The sequence below is a fragment of the Porcisia hertigi genome, chromosome 34 (assembly GCF_017918235.1).
Source record: "Porcisia hertigi strain C119 chromosome 34, whole genome shotgun sequence".
In the NCBI taxonomy this organism is placed as follows: Eukaryota; Euglenozoa; class Kinetoplastea; order Trypanosomatida; family Trypanosomatidae; genus Porcisia; species Porcisia hertigi.
In genome coordinates, this window is record NC_090593.1 from 1,611,183 (window position 1) to 1,631,799 (window position 20,617).

A 20,617-nucleotide genomic window follows, 5' to 3' on the forward strand; every position below is an offset into this window, starting at 1 on the left:
ACGCGAGCATACAACAAAAACAAAGACAAATGAGGCAAATAATAAAAAAAAATCAAAAGCGTTTCAAAGATGTGTGAGCACAAAAGAGAGCACACACAAGCACACATATATCCCCCCTTTTTTCCCCCCCTCTCTCCCCTTTCCTTTGGGCTATGTTCTACGCTGCTTCGCTCTATATGGTCTGCGTCTTGGTGACTATCATCACCATTTTCTCTTTTTTTTGTATTATTCCTCTCCCATCTACTCGACTCTGCTCTTCCCCCCTTCACCCCCCTCTTCCTCCTCCTCCTCGCCTTTCTTCTGAGGGTGGGCCGACCTGCGTCTCTTTTTCTCTCTGTGTGTGTGTGTGTGTGTGTGGTTGCCTTTATGGAATTTCTCCCACTTTCCCTTTTTGCAACTCGCTGGAAAACTCCATCAGAGCTGTGCCGCGAGAATAACTTCCCTCTTTAAAAGGAACGATGCCAGTCAAAGCGAGCCATGTGAAGCAGCTGCTATCCACAGCACGGATATACCGCCGCCCGGATATGCTGTGCAACATCGTGCGGGAAGTTCAGGTTGCTGAGACGTCTACGGGAACTTCATCGGCAGAGCTGCGCCTACTGTGCGCTGAAGTTTCGGTGGAACTCAAGCAGTGGTCCATTGCGGCGGAGCTTCTGAAGGGGATCGGCACTGCACAGGAAACCCGAATCCTAACAGTGCGTCGCGTCTTTTGTGAGGTTCTGGTTTCACTTCATCACGTCGACGAGAACGCCACGTTGAGCGAAGAAGAAAAAGTACAGGAGTACGTGGGCGGAGCAGCGCGTGCTCTTCAGGCTTTGGCAGAAGCTGTCCAGCTGTGGCCTGATAGCCTCGATGCCGTGTTGACAGGCGTTCGCACGCTGTGGCTCATCGTAAGCCCTCTACTGACAGCGGGACACGAGGCCGACGTCTGTGACACCGTGGCCTTCCTCGCCACACTCCATCAGCAACTCCACATCGGGGGCGGCTACACCCTGGTGCAGTGGCTAGTGCGTGCCGCGTTGTGTTTTCGCATCGCAGAGCGTCCTCAGGACGCCGTGGTTCGCTTTGCCGCCGCACTTGAGGCGGCTGCTCTTATGGGCAACCAGCGGCTTTTTGTACAGGTTTTGCGTGTCGCTGCTGGCTCTATTTTTTTGAAGGAAAAGAACAGCGGTTCCTCAAAGACTCGCTCCGACTTGCTTCCGAGCTACCGGAATCGCCCTGTGCTCTTTGCGGCCCTCCTCACATATCTCGTGCTCGGTGGGCTGATAGAAATGGATGCTTGCAAGGAGGATTTGCAAAGCGTTTACTGTACTCTGCGTGAAGGCGTCGAGGCGGCACCACCACCACCACCAGAAGCGGGCGCACCAGTATCACGTGGAAGGAAGAAGCAGTTGGCGGCAAGGCCGTCTGCAGTGATCCGACTCGTCGACTCCTTTGCCGTGACAGAGTCCGATATCATCGATGAGGTGAAAACGGACGTGCTCTTCTGCATCAGCCTGCACGGGACCCTTTCCCCGGACCAAGTAGAGGAGCTTGAGCGAAAGCGCTACAGCGCGAATCGGCGCGTGCGCAGCTTTGCAGCCTTCGCACTTGTCGTCCGAGGGTCACGCCGCCATGGCTTCAATCGTCTGGCGAAGTGTGCCGACGCTTCTAGCGTTTCTGCAGCGCATAGAGCGGAGCTTCGCCCCCTCGTCAAGGAACTCGTCGATGTGCTCAAGAACACCAACACTATTCATGACGACAGCGAGCGACAATATACGTTGCGCGTCGGGGCATCGCTCTTGTGGAACCTAGTGCTTCCTTTCCTGCAGACTGGCACGTTAGACGACGTGCGGGTGGCACTCTCAGTGCTGACAGACGTCTCCCAGGCTTCCATTCCAGCGCTGAGAAAGCTGTTTCTCCAAGCGGGGACGCAGCAGTGTCAGCTTGCGTACGATGAGGACAACCGAAGTGCGCTTCATCAGCTGCTGCCGTTGCTTCAACGAGAGTTCGAGCGCGGGGAGGCCTATAAGGCAGCACCCTTGTGGTCGTTTCAGCTTCAATGGCTCCAGCGTCAGACGGAGATACGAGACGAGTTGGAGGGCAGTTTGACATCTGGACAGGACCGCTGTCTGTTCGCCATCGAGCAGGCCCGCTGGATTTCGAACCCACTGAAGCGAATGGCGCTGATCAAAACGGCTTTCAGGTTTCTGCCGCCGGTCGTCCAGGAAAGCGATAGTCCACAGACCACCACTGAAGCCACAGATGCGCAGAAGGGAGCGTCTGCCCGCGGGAACCCAACCACTCGGCGCTCAACAATTCAGCTGTACCGAGAGCTGTTGGAGCTGTGTATGCAGGATCTGAGCCCTTCCTTGTATGCTGTGGCGATGGCCGTGGCTGAGGCGCTGCGCGCTCTTCCCTGTCCTCTACCAAATGCGGGGGACGTGGACACCGAGGAGGTGAGAGCCATCGCCTCCTTGCATGCCGCCACCATTTCGTTACGGCATCTAGAAGAGCTGGACGTGCACAGGGGCCCAAAGGAGGCGCCGTCAGTCATGTTAGCAGACGCGGGGGTTGCCGCTGCCGGGGACCGCGAAGGCAGGCTGTCGGCTCTTCTGGTCGAGGCAGCCCAACGAGGGTCGGAGTTGGAGAATCGTCGCAGCGGCAGCGGTGGTTGGATAACGGCGAACGCGTGCGTTACGTTTCTCACCTGGAAGAGGGCTCTCTACGCACGTGGTGAGTATCGCCCTCACCTCCAGCAGCTGCTGGAACTACAACAGCTCTACACCGCTCAATTTGAGCATGATCAAGTACAGGACGCCGAGTTGCTATCGGACATCACGACGTCATCTGTCCTCGGACTCGTCGCCGAGTCTCTCGAAAAGGCAAAACACCCAATAGAGTCAGTGACTTCTTCACTGCCGAAGAATATCGGCGCAGACGGCTTCGCGGCTCTCGTCCAGTACGTGCGCACGTGCGGGGTCTGCGAGCCTTCGAACGCGCAGCTTCGTCGTGCGCATACAATGTGCCTCGAGGCGCTACGCATGATCCCAATTGTAAAGCAAAAGTGGTTCCTCGCCGTACTCTCTCCCGCCCTGGCGCGGCTTGTCGGTGACAAGGCAACGTTGATGCTCCACCCCCAAGAGCAACTTTTGGTTCTCCTTGGCGTACTTGCTGGACCGTCGGCGATACCTGATAAAAGGGCGCTAGTTCTCAACGATGCTCGTGCGCTCCTGCGCAAGGATCCCTGCGTGCGTCTCTGTGCCTCGTTGGCCGCCGTGGCGGTGCAGCTGCGACTTGAGGAAGTGGCACTGGAGTGCTGCGAGATAGCGGATAAACTCTACGCCAGTAATCGACTGGGCTGGGGCTCCTTGTTCGAGCTGCAGCCGTCACCCCCACTCAGCGCCAGCGTGTCCGCTGCGTTTGGCAAGACGATGGACAGCAGCACTCACAAAAAAATCTCGCTTGTGCAGACTGTGGCGCAGCTCGAAGCACTCCCTACGTTCCCGAAACCAGACGCCGAGGACTGGGAGGCATATTCAGAACTGCTCTCTATCAAAGCACGACTTCGGGCCCAGCATCTGCATGGGCTCAACAGTGATGTACGAAACAGGGCGGTGCAGCTGCTGTTGACCAATTGTGTGAACTCCGCTATCGCGGCGGTGCAAGGCCCCGCCGCGTCGAGGGTGGCGCACATCACAAACGCATACAACCTTTACTACCACTTTCTCCGAACTAGTCGTGTCTCCTTAAAGACCGCAAAATTTTTGCTGCCCAGTTTGCGGATGCTGCTGTCAAAAGCGCTGCTGGCGCAGTTGCCGAAGCGTAGCTGGAGCGAGTCCTTCATCGATGTCGTGTATCAGCTAAGCTGCGTGCTTGTGTACGTTTCGTTTTCCAGTGGGCAGGAGGATGACGTCTGCCGGTTAGCGGAGCTGCTCCGCCCTCTGCGGGACTTGTTGCCTCCGCGCTATCAAAAAACACTCAGGGCATGGGAGATGACGGAGGTGTGCTACCGTAACCCCACCATCGAGGACTTTTTGCAGAGGTCTAAGAACGTCGAGGCAGAACTGCAGGTACGCGGATGGATAATTGTAGCCCAGTCATCGAGGAACGCGAGCCAAGAGGGAGAGGCGTTCGCGCTGGCGCTGGCCGCCTCGCAAGGCAGTCCACTTCTCAGAGCGCAGTGCCTATTCGAGCATGCATATGCGGCAACGTTGCAGCGAGGGGACTCAACTTCCCTGGCACAGGTGACCACACCCCTGCAAGAGGCGCTGCGCATTCTCGAAGGGCTCCCCGAGGCAGCGCCTATTTTGCAAAGCGGTGAGGAGGTGCAACGCTGGCACGCTACTCTGGCTGAGGCGTCCCTCACAGCGTCTTTTCTATCCTCGCAGGCACAGCGTCGTCGTCTTTTGCACAATGATGACCTAACGAGTGATGTGGCTGTGGCCACAGCCACCGAGCGACCCGTCGCCACGCTGAAGTCAACCAGGAAGACTAACACCACAAAGGTCATGGGTGTGACCTTCCATCACGCATTTCTGGGGCTACACATAGTCTCGCTGCTCTTCCGGATGACGCCGGACTACACCGTTTCTGAAGTGAGAACAACATCTCTCAAGTCCGTGAAGCGCACCACAACCCCCGCATCACGCCGCGACTGTGCTAATGTAATGCTCGACTACATTTTGTGTCTGTGGCAGCTCAGCGCTACGTGGTTGCTCGATGGCGCTTCAAGCGAGGATGATCTGGTCCTAAAGCTTCCTGTTACCCCGTCGCTTTACTACGGCCACGCCGAGGCAACTACAGCGGCGCAGCGGTTGCGCTGCTGTGTGCCAGACGAGGAGTTTTGTTTGAACACAGAGGGACTCTGGCAATGCTTGCTGGATCTTGGCGACTACCTCACGCGCACCGGCAATGAGGCTCGCGCGTTTATGGTCTACTCATGGGTGCGGTTTGCCGCTGTACTTGCTTTTGGAGACGCCAAGGACGACGCTCGCTCTGGGCTCGTACAGCGGCTGTGCAACTGGAAAATGTGCGTCGCAGCTGCCACGTGCGGGCTGTGCGATTCCCCATACGTAGCCGCGCTTTCCCGGCTGGGGGACGCCAAGGCCCTTGTAGAGGAAGCAGTACAGAGGGATGTAGAGAGCAAGTCCGTTTCGCCCTCCTGGGAGGCGGTGATGGTGGTCAGCGAATGTGAGATTCGCGCTCATCTTGGTCAAACAGAAGAGGCCGCTACCCTGGCTGACGATGTACTTTGCCGTGGATTGGAGTGTGTGAGCTGGAATACAGCGGCCACCCGAGCACGCGCCCTTCGCGTTCGCGCTCGCCACGAGGCTATATGCTCGCGCTACAGGGATTCTTTGCGAACCCTCCAGCAGGCCTTGGACTTGATTGGCGCCACCGAACCTACCCCCACCCCGTCCATCATCTCGGTTCGTCTGTGGGTAGATCTCTGTGGCGATCGTCTCGATGCGCTGATGAGCGCCCAGTCCACCACTGAGGCTGTGCAGTGGGTCGGCTCGGTGCGTGAGCGGCTCCGCCAGTGGCACGCTGCTGCTGCCGCCGCCAGCAGGCAGGCTGATACGGTCCACGCTGCATGCGTTCTAGTGGAGGTAAAGGAAGGACTTGAGTTTTGGGCGAGTCGTCTCTTCACCACAGTAGCACAGCAGCTCCCGCTTACTGGTGAAATATCGTGCCCACCAACGTACCCCTTCCAAGCGCAACTTCACGCTGCCGCAGGGGTGCTGTTGCGAGAGATTCCCCTTGTTACCGAGGGCTGCCCTACGCTGCTCAGTCGGCTCTACACCATGCACGCACAGTGGCATGCGCGAGACCGGGTGACGCCCCACTGGCTGGCCCAACACGGCGCCAATGTAGATGTTGCACGGGCACGGTTTTTGCTGCTGCTGGCGGAGCTAAGAGCTTTGGACGAGCTCTCGCATCAACTGCAGACAGCCTACACCCTTCCAGAAGTAGGGCCGGATTCTCCCACTCAGGGGGATGTTAGCGCTGCCGTGGCCACTAGCATGGCCTTCTGGCAGGGCTCTATCTCCTACTGTACTGCCATTAACCGCCTCGAGGCAAGCCAGCTCGCATCATGCCTTCTCAACGCCTTTCGCCGTCTCTCGATGGAGGACCTAGGGCTGCCGACGTCGAACGCCCCCGCTCGCTGCGAGAGAGAGGTGCTGAAGCTCTTCCGCGGCGCGGCGGTGTCGTCTTCGCCAGCCATCACCACGGCCGGCAGAGAACCTGAGGCGGTCTCGGAGGCCACCGCAATCGGTGCGCGCTGGCACACCGATTTCGGGGACGAATCAGAGGAGTTTCAGCAAGCGCTACAGCACTACAGTGTGACGGATTCCAATGCCGCATCGATGTTGGCTGTGTCCTCAGTTCCCGCCCTGCTGGAAAAAGCGGCGAGCCACTGCCGCCGGTGGCCTCACACTCGCCTCGCAGCAGCAATCCTCGTGGCCGTGACGCAGGTACAGGTGCTTCAACGTGTTGAGGATAAATTGGAGCGGTGCGAGGACCTTGTCGACGAGAAGCTGCAAGCGGGAGCGCAGGCAGTTGTGACGGCGGCGTGGAATCGTACGCGTATTGTTCAGCCACGCGTTGACAAGCCCGGCGGCCGCACGCGCAAAAGTGTAACTGCATTGAAAACATCTACGCAGAGCGAGACTGACCTGGAAACACTCCCGAGAGAGATGACAGAGGAGGAGGAGACACTTGTGGCGCGCATCTCTTCCGGCATTGAGATGTGTGTTCGTCACTGCCACTTTGACATGGCCGCTCAGCTGAGTGGCGTGCTGAGCCACCTTGCAGTTTTTTGGGATCGCTCTGAAATGGCTGCCGCTGCGTCGGAGCAAACACAGACGAGTCAACTTGTCGGACTTCTGTGGCGCAGCTGCGTGGGCGATATGATAGACTGTCCAGAGGGTCGCTTATGGCGGCAGATGCGCGCGGTGCCGCCCCTCTTCAGGAACTCCACCTTCTACAAGCAATTGGCTGACCAGGTCATATCCACGACGCCCATGGTGCGCAGCTTGCGCAGCTGCAGTGTGTTGTGTGTGGTTCAGGGGAGGAACGCTGTGGTGCCTGCACCCCCACCGTCACCAAAGGGAAGCAACGCAATAGAGGTGTCGCCGTACGCCATTGACAGTGCTGTTTTGTCTGTCTCTATGGATAGCAGTGGATCTGGCTTCTGCATCGTCACGCTGCGCCACCCAGATGGCGTTGTTGAGGGGCGCCGCAAGTGTGTGCCTCGGAAATCGTGGGAAAAGCTTGCCGACACCCTGCAGAGCATGGAAACACGCAAGCTGAAGCGATTGGGCAGTGCCGATAGTGTGAGCGTCGGTAGTTCAGAGGAGCGTGTAACGGCAGAGGACGTGGCCGGCGCGCTGGGGGATTTAAACGCCGTCGCAGTCGAACTGTTTGGGGATTTTCAACCATCCCTGCATCTGTATTGTGAGAAATCCTCACTGTATCTTTGTCTGGCCCCTGAGCTGCAGCCGTTTCCCTGGGAGCAGACGGGCGTCCTGAGTTGCTGCTCTGTCGTCTTGCGCGAGCTGGGGGCTGCGGTGGTGATATCAAAGATGGGCGCGCCTCAGCGCCCCGGCAAGCGAATCACACACCAAGCGCCGAAGCAGTCTGGGCCCACCTCCACGAAAAATTCCACCTTGGATCCTGTCGTGTCTTTCATCGATATGTTCGGTGATCACCCGGAGTCGATCGCCACCACCTTTGGCGCAGATCTCTCCAAGTCGAAGGTGTCCCTGCAGTTTCTCATGACATGCAGCTCGGTTGGGGTGCCACCGGATGCCTCATACCTGACCTGGATGCTGCGAGATGCCGCCCCGGGCTCGCTTGTGGTGAACATGTGCGGGTCCTTGAGTGATGTCATGCCGTGGTCTTACCTTGCCTCCCTAAGCTTCACCCAACTGAACAGTGCCATACTAGCTGACGGCGCCTCCAACAGGAGCTCTCAGCAGCGTGAGGAGCGTCTTCGCTTGTCGCTCTCGGCAACACGAAAGGGACAGGCCCCGAGCGCTTCGCTGTACCCAAGATGGATGGTGCATACTCTTCTCCTATTGCGGGGGGCAAAGTTTGTGGCCGCCAACGCATTTACATGCAGTCCATCCGTGACCGATGCGCTGGCTCGCCGCTGCCTCACTTCGACTTCATCCGGCAAAGCGGTTGTCGAACAGCTGCGGGGGAAGTCGAAAGACTCCAAAGTTCCTTTTGTGACGCTTTACGGCGTTCTCAGCGGTGTTCCTTCAAAGGGAAAGACGTAGACGCCAGGTATCACAGCGGGAAGGGATGTCGCCAGAGGACGCGGTCGTACACCCACCGCGTACTACAACGTTTTGCCCTCTCTGTCTCTTTCTCTTGTGTGCTCATGTGCGCTGTGTCTGAACAGAGGATCGTGCGCCGGTGCGCATCCTTTGCCACCGCTGTCGATGTAAATGAGCGCATGTGATTTGCGCACGATGTATTCTACAGACTGGTGGATTCTTTCTCCAGCTCCTCTCTCTCTCTATTGGCCCTCATTTTTTTGGGGGGGCCGTTTTTGTTGACTTGAGCGTATCCTTGGTGGCCAGTGCACGAAAGGGTTGGGAGGGGGGGGGAGTCACGACAACAATGTCAACCAGACAAGAAAGGGAAGACGAAGCTGGTGAGGTCAGTGTTGATCAGGGACGCGTTCCAGGAACACGTGTAGCGCCGCGGCGGGAGGGGGCGGGGCGGGGCTTGTCGTCTGAAGCACATCATCATTACCCCATGAAGACCGTCTCTGAGGATGCTTGCCACGCTTCTGCTATACCCTGAGGACAACTCACGGAAACGTACTGCGCTGCGGATGTAGTGTGTGTGTCCCCCCCCCCCCCCCCACCGCAACCCACATGGAAAATGGGGAACGCAGCGGTTTGGATTTCCTCATGTGCACACAGAGATGTTTTCTCTCTAGTCGACATGGCTAACGTTTCCCCCTCTCTTTTACGCCTCGCCTCGCCTCTCCCACCTCCCCTGTCATCTCCATTCCCAATTCCGCTTGGCCGGTTTTCTCCGGTGAGTGGGTGAATGCCCCCCACACACACACACACACACACACACACACATTGTGGATTCGAAGCAGTCGTCAAAAAAATCAACCGAGACGCACACGAGCGAGAGAGAGAGAAGCATGAGTGGGTTTCTCCGTACTGTTTTCAGCAAGTCAGCGCCCGCCCCGGGGGTAACGAGGATTGCGGAGAGTCCTGCAGCCATTTCTTACGCACTGGCTTCCTTTCGATGGCACATGGACACGCGCCCGCCAGCAAAGTTCATTGCCATTCACGATTACCTGGGCAGCTGCGCCTCATGGCAGCAATTGCTCAACGAGGCAGTGGCAGATCTTCCGTTGTCTCGGTTGACCCCGACAGAGCCGCTAGAGGTGTACTGCGCTGACTTACGCGGACACAACTTCTCTGAAGCGGCGCCAATGACATCGGCCTCCTCTTATCTACTCGCCTCCGCAGCGGACATCATCAAAATGCAGGAGGACATTCTCCACTCCGAGGGGGGACTTCTCGGGATGGGTTTTGGATCTCTTGTTGCCCTGTGCACCGCCCTACACGCGCCGGACGCCTTCTCCTCTCTCACACTATTCGTGAAGGACATAAGTCAGCTGCAGCGATGCACGCCGTTCTCTTATCCTGTCGGTGAACTTCTGCGAAACGCTCCGGTCAACGCCACAGGATTGGAGGGTCTGAATAGATACCTTGAAGATAAAGTACCGGATCCGGCCGAGCGGGCTGCGCTTCTTGCAGCGGCGGAGGTTCGACGTAGCCGGGCTCGCTTTCGGTACAGTGAAGATCTTCTTCAGTACGCCGAGCCGTTAGAGCTGAGTGCACCCTCCGACAGCAAGTTCATCAAGCCTACCGTCGTTTACTTGTGCGGCAAGGATGCATACTGCTCTCCGGAGGAGGAGGCCACACTGCGCGCCCGCCTACCTGCGGTGAAGGTGCTCAAGCTCGACACGCAGGGAGAGTCGCTGATGTCCAGGAAACCGAGTATTGCCTCGCTGTTTCTTCAGTCGTGCGGTATGTTGGGTGAGATCAACGAGACGGCCACGATGCAGTGAACTGCGGCAGTGACGAAGAATGTGGTATTGGGAGTCTGGACTCAGACGAAGTACTCCAAGACGCATTCACTCACTTCTGCTCAGCAGACGAGACTTTGCATGACTCGGCCGGTTGGAGTGTTTTCCTTGAGCGCCGGGGTGGTTGAGATTCGGTTCAGCGCACCCACACGCGTATTCGTTTATGAAGAATCAGAGTCCACGACCGAGCACGTCGCCCTCTACAAGCGCGTACCTTTCGTGGACCTGAACAGCGGCCGAGGTGGTGAAGGTGGTGGTGGTGATTTACTGTGTGTGTGTGTGTGTCTTCCCCTCTCTCTCTCTCTCACACACACATACATACACACGACTTCCCTGCGACCACGGTTTTGCTTGTTCCCTGACCATCTCTCCCATGCGCCCTAAGGCATATGAGATAAACCGCGACTAAAAAAAAGCGAGTCTGTGTGTCGTGATGGTGTGTTTGATGTGTGGCCACCCAAATCGGCTTTTTCCCCACTGCTGCACTTTTCTCTTGGCTGCATCATCAACTCACCGTGTTCGTGGGTTTGCTTGTTATTTTCTTTAGATTCGTTGAGCCCGATGCCTCTGCTCAAACGCCAACGGCTTGCACGTCCCCTTCACTTCATTCTTCACCCCCCCTCCTTTTTTTTTATTTTCACCTGTCTATGTACCCGTTCTCTGCTCCGCACCAACACACCCAACTGCATCAGTAACCGCACCACGTAGAGCCTTTTGCTGTAACGCACGCACGCGCACACAAGGAGGAGCGCTCGACCCAAGACTAGCACGTTCACCGAGCGAGAGTATTTCACTAGGTAGGCCAAAGGGAGAGGGAGAGAAGACAGTGAGGGCGGGTGGCAGATCACGAATCGCCGAAGAGACCGATTACGACGACGTGACCCAGGCTTTCCAGACTGGTGGTGTGTTGTCGTTCCCAAACACTCCTCTGCGCGTGTCGGGGTTTGTGAACGAAAGGACGAACACCCGAGCTAGGCTCCCCCGCCCCTCTCCGTGCAATTTGGGAAACACGTGCGGAACGTCTCCCATTTCCAAGTCGTTTGGTGACTTGACTTCTCTCTTCTTTTTTTTTTTTAAATAGACACGGCAGTGGAAATGTTTCGTGCCGTGGCAGTTGTGTGCGTCGCGATGGCGCTGTTGCTCGCATGCATCCCAGCTACTGCCATACATGAGGATGAGCAAGGTCTGCGTGATTGGATGTTGCATCTTATCGGCAGCGTGCAGAGCAGCACTGTGCAAGTGGCAACAACCCCACAGCTGCTCTACGTCGCCTCTGAAGACGGCGCTGTGGCGGCGATCGACGTTGGTGCTTATGGTGGCTTGAATCTAACGTGGCGTCAGATATCCTCTGCAACGCCACTCTGCGTCGCTGCTGGCCGGCAGGCGGTGCTGACGGTGAACAATGTCGGTGTTGCGACATTGCTTGACCCCACAACAGGATCGATTGAGGTAACGTATGCACTACAGAGTGTCAGCAAGACGCTGTTGGCAGCTGCATGCTCCGTGGAGGGCGACTTGGCGGTGGTGGTCACCTACGACGGCGACCACTTGAGGCGTTACGAGTTTTCGATGACGTCTGAAGAGCAGTCCATCCCGGTCGGCGCCTCTGCACTACAGCGGGGGGTGTCGAATATGTACGTGGCTGGCTCTGTACTTCTCGTGAACCACGGAGACGACTCTGCCGACGTGCTCAGCCTTGACACCCTCGCCAAAAAACGCAGCGTTGCGGGTACTGTCACGAGCATCGCTGCTGATGGGTACTTCACCACTCGAGACGCTGCCACACTCCGCTCTTTCTCTGCCGAAGGGAAGGAGAGTGAGGACGCGTGCGCCGCTTGCGGCATCGCCGTTGTCAGGAACGCTTACTCCGGTGCGTCAACCGGGGTTGTGCGCGTGGAAACGCAGGAGGACAAGCTGCGCATCGCATTCCCGAACGCAGACCAAACGGTCGCTGACATCTCCAGCAACACCATGGCCTCCCCCCTGGTTGCATTCGAGAAGGAAGACGGCGACGTGGTGGTGCTTATCAAGACGGGTGCGCACAATTTGCTTCTCGTGAGTGCCGCCGAGGGCCTTCTGTGGCGTCGGTTCGAGGCGCTGGCTAACGTGGCTGCCACCGCGATTGTGGAGCCGATGGAGCAGCTGGACCACTTTCACTTCAACAAGAACGTCTTGCTGGTTTCCCGTTTTGGCGCTCTCTATTCGATTCCCATCGCGAGTTCCGGTGCACACGTGGATTTCATCCAGGACTTCTCACAAGAGCTGGTGGCGGCCTTGAAAGCGTCGTCGATGGCCGACGTGCAGGTGCGTCACTTGACTGTACGCGACGACGGTCGAAGCGCCGTGGTGTACGCTGTATCAGGCGCGATCAGCTGCCACCTCGTAATCGACATGGCGGAGCGTCGTATTACTAGGGTATCCGTCTCTGAGAATGCTATCCTTTCGACCCCGGAGTTCCAGGTAGCGAGGGACCTCTCTGTCACGGGGTCTCCTCCGCACGGCGTTTACTACACCTACGTCAGCAACGTCACATCCGGCACGATTGAGGGATACAGCGTCACCGCCGAGGCGGGTGCTCGCCCACTGTGGGCACTGAAGTTGCCCTCGGCCATTGTGGCTTACGCCACTGGCAGTGAGCCACGTCGGACGGATATCGTCAACAACTTGCGTGTATACCCGAATGTCACCGGCAAAGAGCAGGTTGAGGAGGTGCGCCGCACCTACCCAATGCGCAACGTCATCGCTGTGGCGCACTACGAGCCGGTTGAGGAGGAGTTGCCGTCGCTGGTGATCACTGCGATCGATACGGTGACGGGCAGCGTCCTGGCGACAACCCGCCATGCCAACGTGGAAGGGGACGTGAAGATGGTGGTTGTGGAGCATACGATTGTCTACTACTACCTCGACGCCAAGAAAATGCGCTACTGCTTCAGCGTCTGGGAGCTCTTTGAAGACGAGAACAGTCCGGTCGTATCCAAGACCGCTGGTGCCACGATTCCGCAGATTATCGCCTCCTTCTTCGTGAATACGAAGCGCCAGTTCAGCTCACGTGCGACTCGCCCGCCAATTGTGGCGGTGACGACTCTCGGCTCCTCTGGCGGCCCGCTTGCCGACATGAGCGTCACAACCTCCTACAGCGCGATTGCCCGCAAGAGCCTTGTGCTCGCCTACGCAACCGGGCGCGTAGTGGTGGTGGAGCTGCGACAGCTTCTTGCCGGCAACCAAATGCCACTGCCGAATGAGAAGGACCGCCAATTGTCACACCTCTTGCTACCCGGCTTCCTGTACGCGACGCACAAGTATCGCATCGCTTTACCCCGAAAGATAACTACCGAGCCCACGTTGCTGGAAAGCTCTTGCCACGTGGTGGTGTCAGGTCTAGACATATTTTACGTGCGCTCCTCGTCCGGTAAGCCGTTTGATCTACTCAATAGTGACTTTAACAAACCCCTTCTTATCACACTCGTCTTCGGCTTCGCTGCGCTATCCATTGTTGCGCGCTACTTTGTGAACCGCAAGGTTCTTAACGCAGCGTGGCAGTAAGTGCCCGTGCTAATGTCTGCATGGCTAAGCGAGGGAGAGGCTACAGTGAGTAAGCGCTACAGTACAGAGGATGCTGAGAATGTCGCCCCCCTTTTTTTTTCATGTCGGTCTTTGTTGTTGCTGAGCCGACGGTGGTGCGCATTGGGGAGCTCTTGTCATAGACACTCGGCTATTCCCCTTCCTCTTTTTTTTCCTCCTCGTGTGTTTTGGCTGCCTGCCTGCCTGCCTGCCTGCCTGTCCCCCGATTCGGCTGTCCGGCTGATGGAGAGGCCTTGAGTTTGTACCCTCCCCCTCCCCCCCTCCTCGCGCCCCCTTTTCCCCTCCCTCATTGTAGTAAGCTCGCTTCACTTCTCCAAGTTGTGGGTGCTTTTATTTCACAAGTCGTGGTACAAATTCTCTCCTCTGCACTGCGCGGCTTTGTCGGAGCTGATATTTTTCTCAGGTGATTTTTTGTTTTTTTTCGTCGTGGTGGTTTGTGTGTGTGTGTGTGTGTGTGTGTGGACATCACCAAGGTGCGGCTTCATCTGGAGTGCAACACACACACACACATGTGCATGCACAACTGATGATTGATGGGGGCAGTCGGCAGCGAACTTCTAAATGTGATATATATATATATATCATATCGTATTCCTGGTCTTCGTATCTGTATAACACTTTGATATGTTTGTGGTTGTGCTAGTGTGGGAGAAAACAAAGTCAAGTAGATGGCAAACGCAGATGGGTGAACACATAAGTGCATGTGCTGATTCATGTGTTATATTGATATATATATTTAAAGCGCCCATTAGTGACGTAGAGAGGGAGCTTGGGGACGCTGATGGAAGAGGTGGGCGCACCCACGGATGCCGGTCCTCGTCTCGTTAGACTAGGAAAACGCATATTCCCGCGAATCGAAGTAGGGGGCATCTTCCAAGATGCGGTCACAGCTTTCTTTTTCCGCTGCTGTGCTGCGAACTTGCCCCCTCCCCCCCCCTCGAAAACTGCTCTCTTTCCCCTCCCCCATTTCGTGAATAGCTTGCTGAGCTTCATCCCCATTGACCACGGCCCCGCTGCCTCTGCCAACGCAACTTCCTCACTTCATCCCCCGACTGAGTTTTTTTTTGTTTTTTATTTTTGAACTGCCTTTGCTCTCGTATACTCTCATCACTTCAAAATCGATTCTGGTGCACGGGTACAAAAATGCACCGGCCAAGCGATGTTCAAAACTGCTATAAACTGGGTAAAGCCCGCGCCACCAGCGCAAACGCCTGCGCTCCGCATTCGACTCCCACCAGCTGGAGAGGCATTTTTTTTTTTGTAATCAGAGTCCATGATATCTTCCGCCGCCGCCGCCGTGAGTGCGTCCCGATCCCATGTACTTGAGGCGCAACGGGTGGTGCCTGACAAAGCCGTATTGGAAGAGGAAGCAAAGAGGCTGCGAGAAAAACGTTTGGCATTGGAGGACGTCATACGGAAAGAGCGGAATCGACGTCTGCAGGAGGCCGCTCTGCGCAGGACGACGAAAGCCAACCCAGGCCATCCTTCCGGCCTTCCGGCCCCGACGAGGGTGCGGCAGAAGGGGGAGACCTTCGATTCAAATACTGCCCCTAACACCCTCAAGGACTACCGCCGCGAGCTGCAGCAAGACATTGACAGCCAAGAAACCTTCCGCCGGAACTATTACACTCAGAGGCATCTCAACCCAGTCGACGTACCATTAGACAGTGTCAGTAGTAAGGCAAGGGAGTATCAGCGGCACGCACCGATCCCGCTGTGGTCGACAGGGGCGCTCTCTTCACTGTCACCCGCGCACAAGTCTTTCTCAGGAACTGGCGTGATGCAGTCGTCTACAGTGACGCCCCCCTCAGCCCCTGTGATGGAAAGTACCTCCAATCAGTCAACGAGGACCGCTCTGTTCCGGATGCAGTCGACTCAGAGGTCGCTTCGGCGTGTTGAAGAACGAGAGAAGAACGAAGCAGTGCACCCCCGTTGGGCAAGCCAATCGAGAATGGCTGTTCACGCCAGTGGGCTCGATACCTCTCAACCCGCATACACACCACCGACAACAACAGGCGCGATCGAAAGCTTTCCGTCGCACCACACGGGAGTTGCCATGCCACTGCAGGATATGCCCGGTAATGTGGCAGTTGAGAGGAGCAAAGAGCGTGCGACCTCAACGCAACGATGGGGTCCGCTTCGTCAGCGTAGCCCACCGCGGCCGTACTTCGCCGACAGTCCACTGCGTGTGCGTGGGAATGCGGTACTGATGAACTCGGCAAAGCACAACTCCCTTTTCAAGCCCACCCTCAAGTACGGCTCTTCAAGCTCGCTGGGCGCTACCCGCACAGACGCCCTCTCACCCACCTCCGCCAGACAGACCTGGCGTAGTGTGAATACGTGGAAACCGCTGGATCATAGGTGGGCGGCCTACTCCGGGCGCAATCGGACTAGCGGCGCGCATCAGTTCGCAGCAGAACACCTGGCCACCATCCCACAGGAAAGCCAGAGGACTTGGATGAATCTGACCCAGTGGCTGTCGTCTCCCAAACAGCGAGCGACGACACTGTCGTCTTCGCTCGATGGTTCGGCTTTCCGCGCAGATGTGGTGCGCGACAAGTCAGAGGTGCAGGTGTCACCCCTTACACCGTCTCCAAAACCGCAGACTGTGCCGCATAGCGGTGGCAGCGCTAGCAAAGCAGGGGAAGCAACGGCAGGTGACCAGGCCGCCGTTTCTACCACTTCCGAAGCGAAGACAACGCTTCTTGGCGGCTTCCGCATGCCCACCACAGAACTAAAGCGCGAGGATCTCTTTCAGGGTTTCTCGTGATATCTAGACTTGACTCCCGGGGGCCGTTCACGGCGACTGTCTCATGCTTTTTCACCTCTATTCTGAACGTGCAGCTTTTTCTGGGATGCCGCTCGATGAGGCCCAGAGGAGGGCGGCGTTGGTGCTTCGCACGAAAAAGGAGAACATCGCACGTAATGACTCTGATCGTCCCCTCCCCCCTCCCCTCCCCCCCCCCTTGGAAGCCCAACTCGAATTCTGCAAGAGTGTGTGCGTGCATCTGTGTCGCGGTTCGTGCCTTGTTGGTATATATATATATATATGTTGGCGTGTGACAATTTTGCACCGAGAGGGATGCACATTTAGAGACGCAAAGCAGGCACTCAGGGAAGAACAGTTTATCAGGGGAAGAGGCACTGCGGCACTTGCCCGCTAGAGAGCGGGATGCACATAACAGTCTCATCCCCTCAAGGGGACCGGATGAGCCCATCTTACCCCTTTCCAAACCTCGTAGCACGTTGTTAATCTGTGGCGTGTGCGTGGTTTTTGCGTGTGCGGCTCTTACGCACACCCATGCTTCGCACCTCGCTGCCGCGCTCCACCCCCCTCTCCTTTCTCACAACTTTCAGTTCACCACTTTTTGAAGCCCCTTTCTGCTCCCCCCCCTTTTTTCTCCTTCGGCCGCCTTCCTGCCTCCCCCGTCTCTCACGCTCATCGACTCCTTCGGCGAACCGGGCGCTGTGCTAACTCGCTTAGCGAGTGTCAGTGCGAACACCCTGGCAAAAACAGTGTGCGGCTCTTATCCTCACGCCGCTCAGCATCTGTCGGCCACCACTGTGTCCCCCAGCTTTGCGTCTCGTGGCGTACTTGGGCCCTGTGTCCCCTCTCTCCGGAGTTTTTTTTTTCCTCCGACGAATGGAGGCGCTCACGAAGGGGTTTTGTGCGGCGTCGCTGGTGCAGTCACAGACACCAAAAGAAATGGAGGCGTGGCGGCAGCAGTGGCCTCACCCCACCCTTCAAGTGGTGGATATTCAGCGTTACCCCCCCTTCACACGGGCTGCGTTACCTGGGCCGTCCCGGTTTTACGTGGCTGTGTCCGATTCCGAGTCGGTTGCCTGGCTGGTAGTCCCACCCTGCACCGCAGTGGAAGACGCTGTCGCCGCGTTTGAGATTGAGATCGGCTGCTGTATTACGCTGTTACGCCATGTTCTGGTGACCGCAGCAAATGGGTTGAACGTGATTGTCCCGCTCAACGTCAGGTATTCGAACAGCACGCACCGCCTCCTCGGAGAACCGAGGTGCGCCGAAGCACTCTTTCAACTTTCTGCACAGTCTCTCTTTCAGCGGCAGGACGCAGGCAGGAATGCCATCTGCCCTGCCACCGCCACGCTCCAGCGACCGTCGCACAGGATTGCAATACGTGACTTTGTGGACGCTCCCCAGCGGGCGCTGGGTAATTGGGGCATTGCCGCGCGGGTGGTCTGGAGGGGTCGCGAATACCCCCTGAATCCAAAGGGAAGTCGCCCAGGTAGCAACAGTGCCACCTGCAGTAGCGGTTCTGCAGGCGATCCCCGCTTTTTGCTGCGGTGCCTCCTCGCAGACGAGCACGGGGATGCGATTGTGGCAATATTTGTGGGCGGAGAGACGCTGATGGAGTGCATACGATTGCACGGCTGCTACCGACTCGCGCGCGGGGTCGTGAGGTGGGGCACAGATGAAAGTGGCGCCCCGATAGAGTTGCACTTTGTGGAAAAGTCGATTGAGGAGGAGCTCACAGCGGAGTTTGCACAGCAGGTGTTCCCATTTAACGCTTCTGCAGTGATAGGCGAGGTTGGTAAGCAATTGATCAGCGTTGCCGCGGCGATCGAGACTGCGGAGATCGGCGGGTGTGTCTCCGTGGTGGGCACGGTGGTTGAAATACAGGGAAGCACACAAATCAGCACCAAGCGCGGCCGTGTCTGGCGATCAGTGGTTACCTTGGCCGACACTGGGGACGAAAGCGCGCATGCGGGAAGCAGCAGCAGCGGTCAGTCCCTTGATGTGACGCTATGGGGTGATGTTGCAGAAGCTGCGCAGCCGGCACTGGGAGAGCGCTGGGTTTTTCATCCGTGCACAGTGCAGCTTTTTCAGCGTCGCAAGACGCTCTCCAGTCGGTCGTCGACGATGGCAGTGAAGCTTGTGCCACACAAAGACATCGGGGAGCGTGCTTCGCTCGCATCAGTGACTGCACTAGGCGAAGGGGACGGGTGTGGTGCAGACACCGTAACGAGGGCTAGCTGCGCCAACGATCCCACGGCCGATGCGCGAGCCGTCAAAAAGGATATGCAATTTGTGCTAGACCTCCAGGAATCGTCCCCTACACTACCGCTCTTGGCTCGTGTGCAAAAAGTCGTGCCGCCGCTGCTGAAGTGGGTTTGCACAGAGTGCAGTCGAACTCAGCAACAGGGCGTCGCGTCGGACAGCACCGCTACCGCAATCCCAACCGTTTGTGCGCACTGCAGTGCGATGAAGTTGGCCCCAAAGCTACACATGCGTGTGTGGCTCAGCGACTGCATACGCACGGCCCTCGCGACTGTTCACGGGTGCGCTGCAGAAGCACTGCTGGAAGCATCGCCTGCGGAGGTGGCGCAGTATCTGCAGCGACGATCCCAGGTACCCTCAGAAATTCTCGATCGTTTAGTTGGCTTGCCACTACTGGTGTGGCTGCTGCCCTGCGGTGCTGCAGATCCCCTCGACGCACCGCAGTTCACTGTCGTCAACTGCAAACGGCTTCACTACATTTTCGGGGCCTACACGCTGCTGTCTGCCATTGATAGCCTCTCCAGCTTTGGCGAGGATGTAAATGGCAGCCCCGCTGATTTCTCGGTGCCGAAGCCTTCCGTGGAAGACGAACTGAAGTAGGAAAAAAAGGCCGACGGCATTCGTTCTCCTCGCTACTTTTCTTTGACCTACTGCCCCCGCCTCCGCCCCAAATCGAAAAGGGCACGTGATAGAGTGTGATGTGCTCGCGAGTCTGAACTGCCAGTGTGGCCTATGGGAGACGCGTTTGATCGCGCCTGCCGCTGCTACTGCTGCTGCTGCTTCCTGCATGTGTTGCTTCCTTTTTTTTCTCTCTGATTTTAGCCTCACGCACACGCACACTCACCTCGCACTCCGTGCTTCACCGGGAGTGCGCAGCACCTTAGACGCTGGCCGAAGTGGCGGCTCGCACAGGAACTGTGGCTACGCTGAAAGACACACGCACAAGAAAAAAAGACAATGGGGCAAGGTGGTGGTGAGGACTGCTCGCCCGTGTGTGCATGCCTCGTAGACTTGCACACGGGCAGAAAGAGACGGCTAGCAGGGGTGGCCTAAGCAGAAATTATTGGTCTGAGTTAGCCAGGCTCCCATGTACTCTCTCCTCTTCCCCCTCCTCTACCCCCCCCCCCCCCACACACACACGCACACACACCTCTCCCGGAGGCACTCAGCACAAAACCAGCTCCCTCACTCTTACTTGACGCTCTCGTACCGGGAGGAAGGGAATAAAACGGATTCATTTCCTCGCGTAGCGGCCTTGCAGGACGCTCCTTTGGCCCCCCCCCCTTTGGCAGCATGTCAACATTCCTTTTTTCTACATGTTCCTCCAACCAACTTCCTTTTTTGTTTCTCTAATCTGCTCTCTCGGGTCTCGCACATCAGGGTTTTGTCGCAGTGGTGTCTGACGTTTTGGATTATATACAACCAAAAAGATCTCCTCCCGTGCAAGCATTTCCGCTCGCACCTTTTTTTTTCTGTGCAGACCGAGAAAAGAACTTTTTATCGGTAAATATATTGCTTGCCGTCACTGTCAGCATCAGATCACCACCACCACCACTCTACCGTCCTCGGCGCTCTCCTGCAAGATCCTGAAACGGGGGACAGGCGTGACCTCACAATACACGAAGGAGCGAAGAGAACCGCACTAACACGTATCCGTCTGCGTGACCTCTCCTCCATCTGGGCTTGTCCTCAACTCTTTGTCATTACCAATATCACGTTGAGCATCAGGTGTAGTGTCTCAGACTTCTCTGCCCACCGCCCTTCCTTTCCTCTCTGCCACATCGACTGTCCACAGCACAGCCGCCATCGTAGAGCTCCGAAGCCGAAAATTCATGCCGAGGAGAGTTTCCCGGTTCTTTCACACACACACACGCACACACACACACACACAATTC

General features: G+C 57.1%; 5 protein-coding genes across 5 annotated transcripts; all 5 read left to right on the forward strand.

Moving 5' to 3' along the window:
- Positions 1-458: 458 nt before the first annotated feature.
- JKF63_01978 (uncharacterized protein) lies at positions 459-8,267 on the forward strand (the record flags this gene model as incomplete). Its single annotated transcript, XM_067898021.1, has 1 exon — positions 459-8,267. The coding sequence occupies one exon, from the start codon at positions 459-461 to the stop codon at positions 8,265-8,267; it is 7,809 nt and encodes a 2,602-aa protein (XP_067754178.1).
- An 887-nt stretch (positions 8,268-9,154) lies between these two features.
- On the forward strand, positions 9,155-10,093 carry JKF63_01979 (uncharacterized protein; the record flags this gene model as incomplete). Its single annotated transcript, XM_067898022.1, has 1 exon — positions 9,155-10,093. One exon carries the CDS (start codon positions 9,155-9,157, stop codon positions 10,091-10,093), a length of 939 nt encoding a protein of 312 aa, XP_067754179.1.
- Positions 10,094-11,206: 1,113 nt separating this feature from the next.
- On the forward strand, positions 11,207-13,654 carry JKF63_01980 (uncharacterized protein; the record flags this gene model as incomplete). Its single annotated transcript, XM_067898023.1, has 1 exon — positions 11,207-13,654. One exon carries the CDS (start codon positions 11,207-11,209, stop codon positions 13,652-13,654), a length of 2,448 nt encoding a protein of 815 aa, XP_067754180.1.
- Positions 13,655-14,966: 1,312 nt separating this feature from the next.
- Positions 14,967-16,463, forward strand: JKF63_01981 (uncharacterized protein; the record flags this gene model as incomplete). Its single annotated transcript, XM_067898024.1, has 1 exon — positions 14,967-16,463. The coding sequence occupies one exon, from the start codon at positions 14,967-14,969 to the stop codon at positions 16,461-16,463; it is 1,497 nt and encodes a 498-aa protein (XP_067754181.1).
- An 873-nt stretch (positions 16,464-17,336) lies between these two features.
- Positions 17,337-19,322, forward strand: JKF63_01982 (uncharacterized protein; the record flags this gene model as incomplete). The annotated part of the gene is made up of 1 exon (XM_067898025.1): positions 17,337-19,322. One exon carries the CDS (start codon positions 17,337-17,339, stop codon positions 19,320-19,322), a length of 1,986 nt encoding a protein of 661 aa, XP_067754182.1.
- Positions 19,323-20,617: the final 1,295 nt, after the last annotated feature.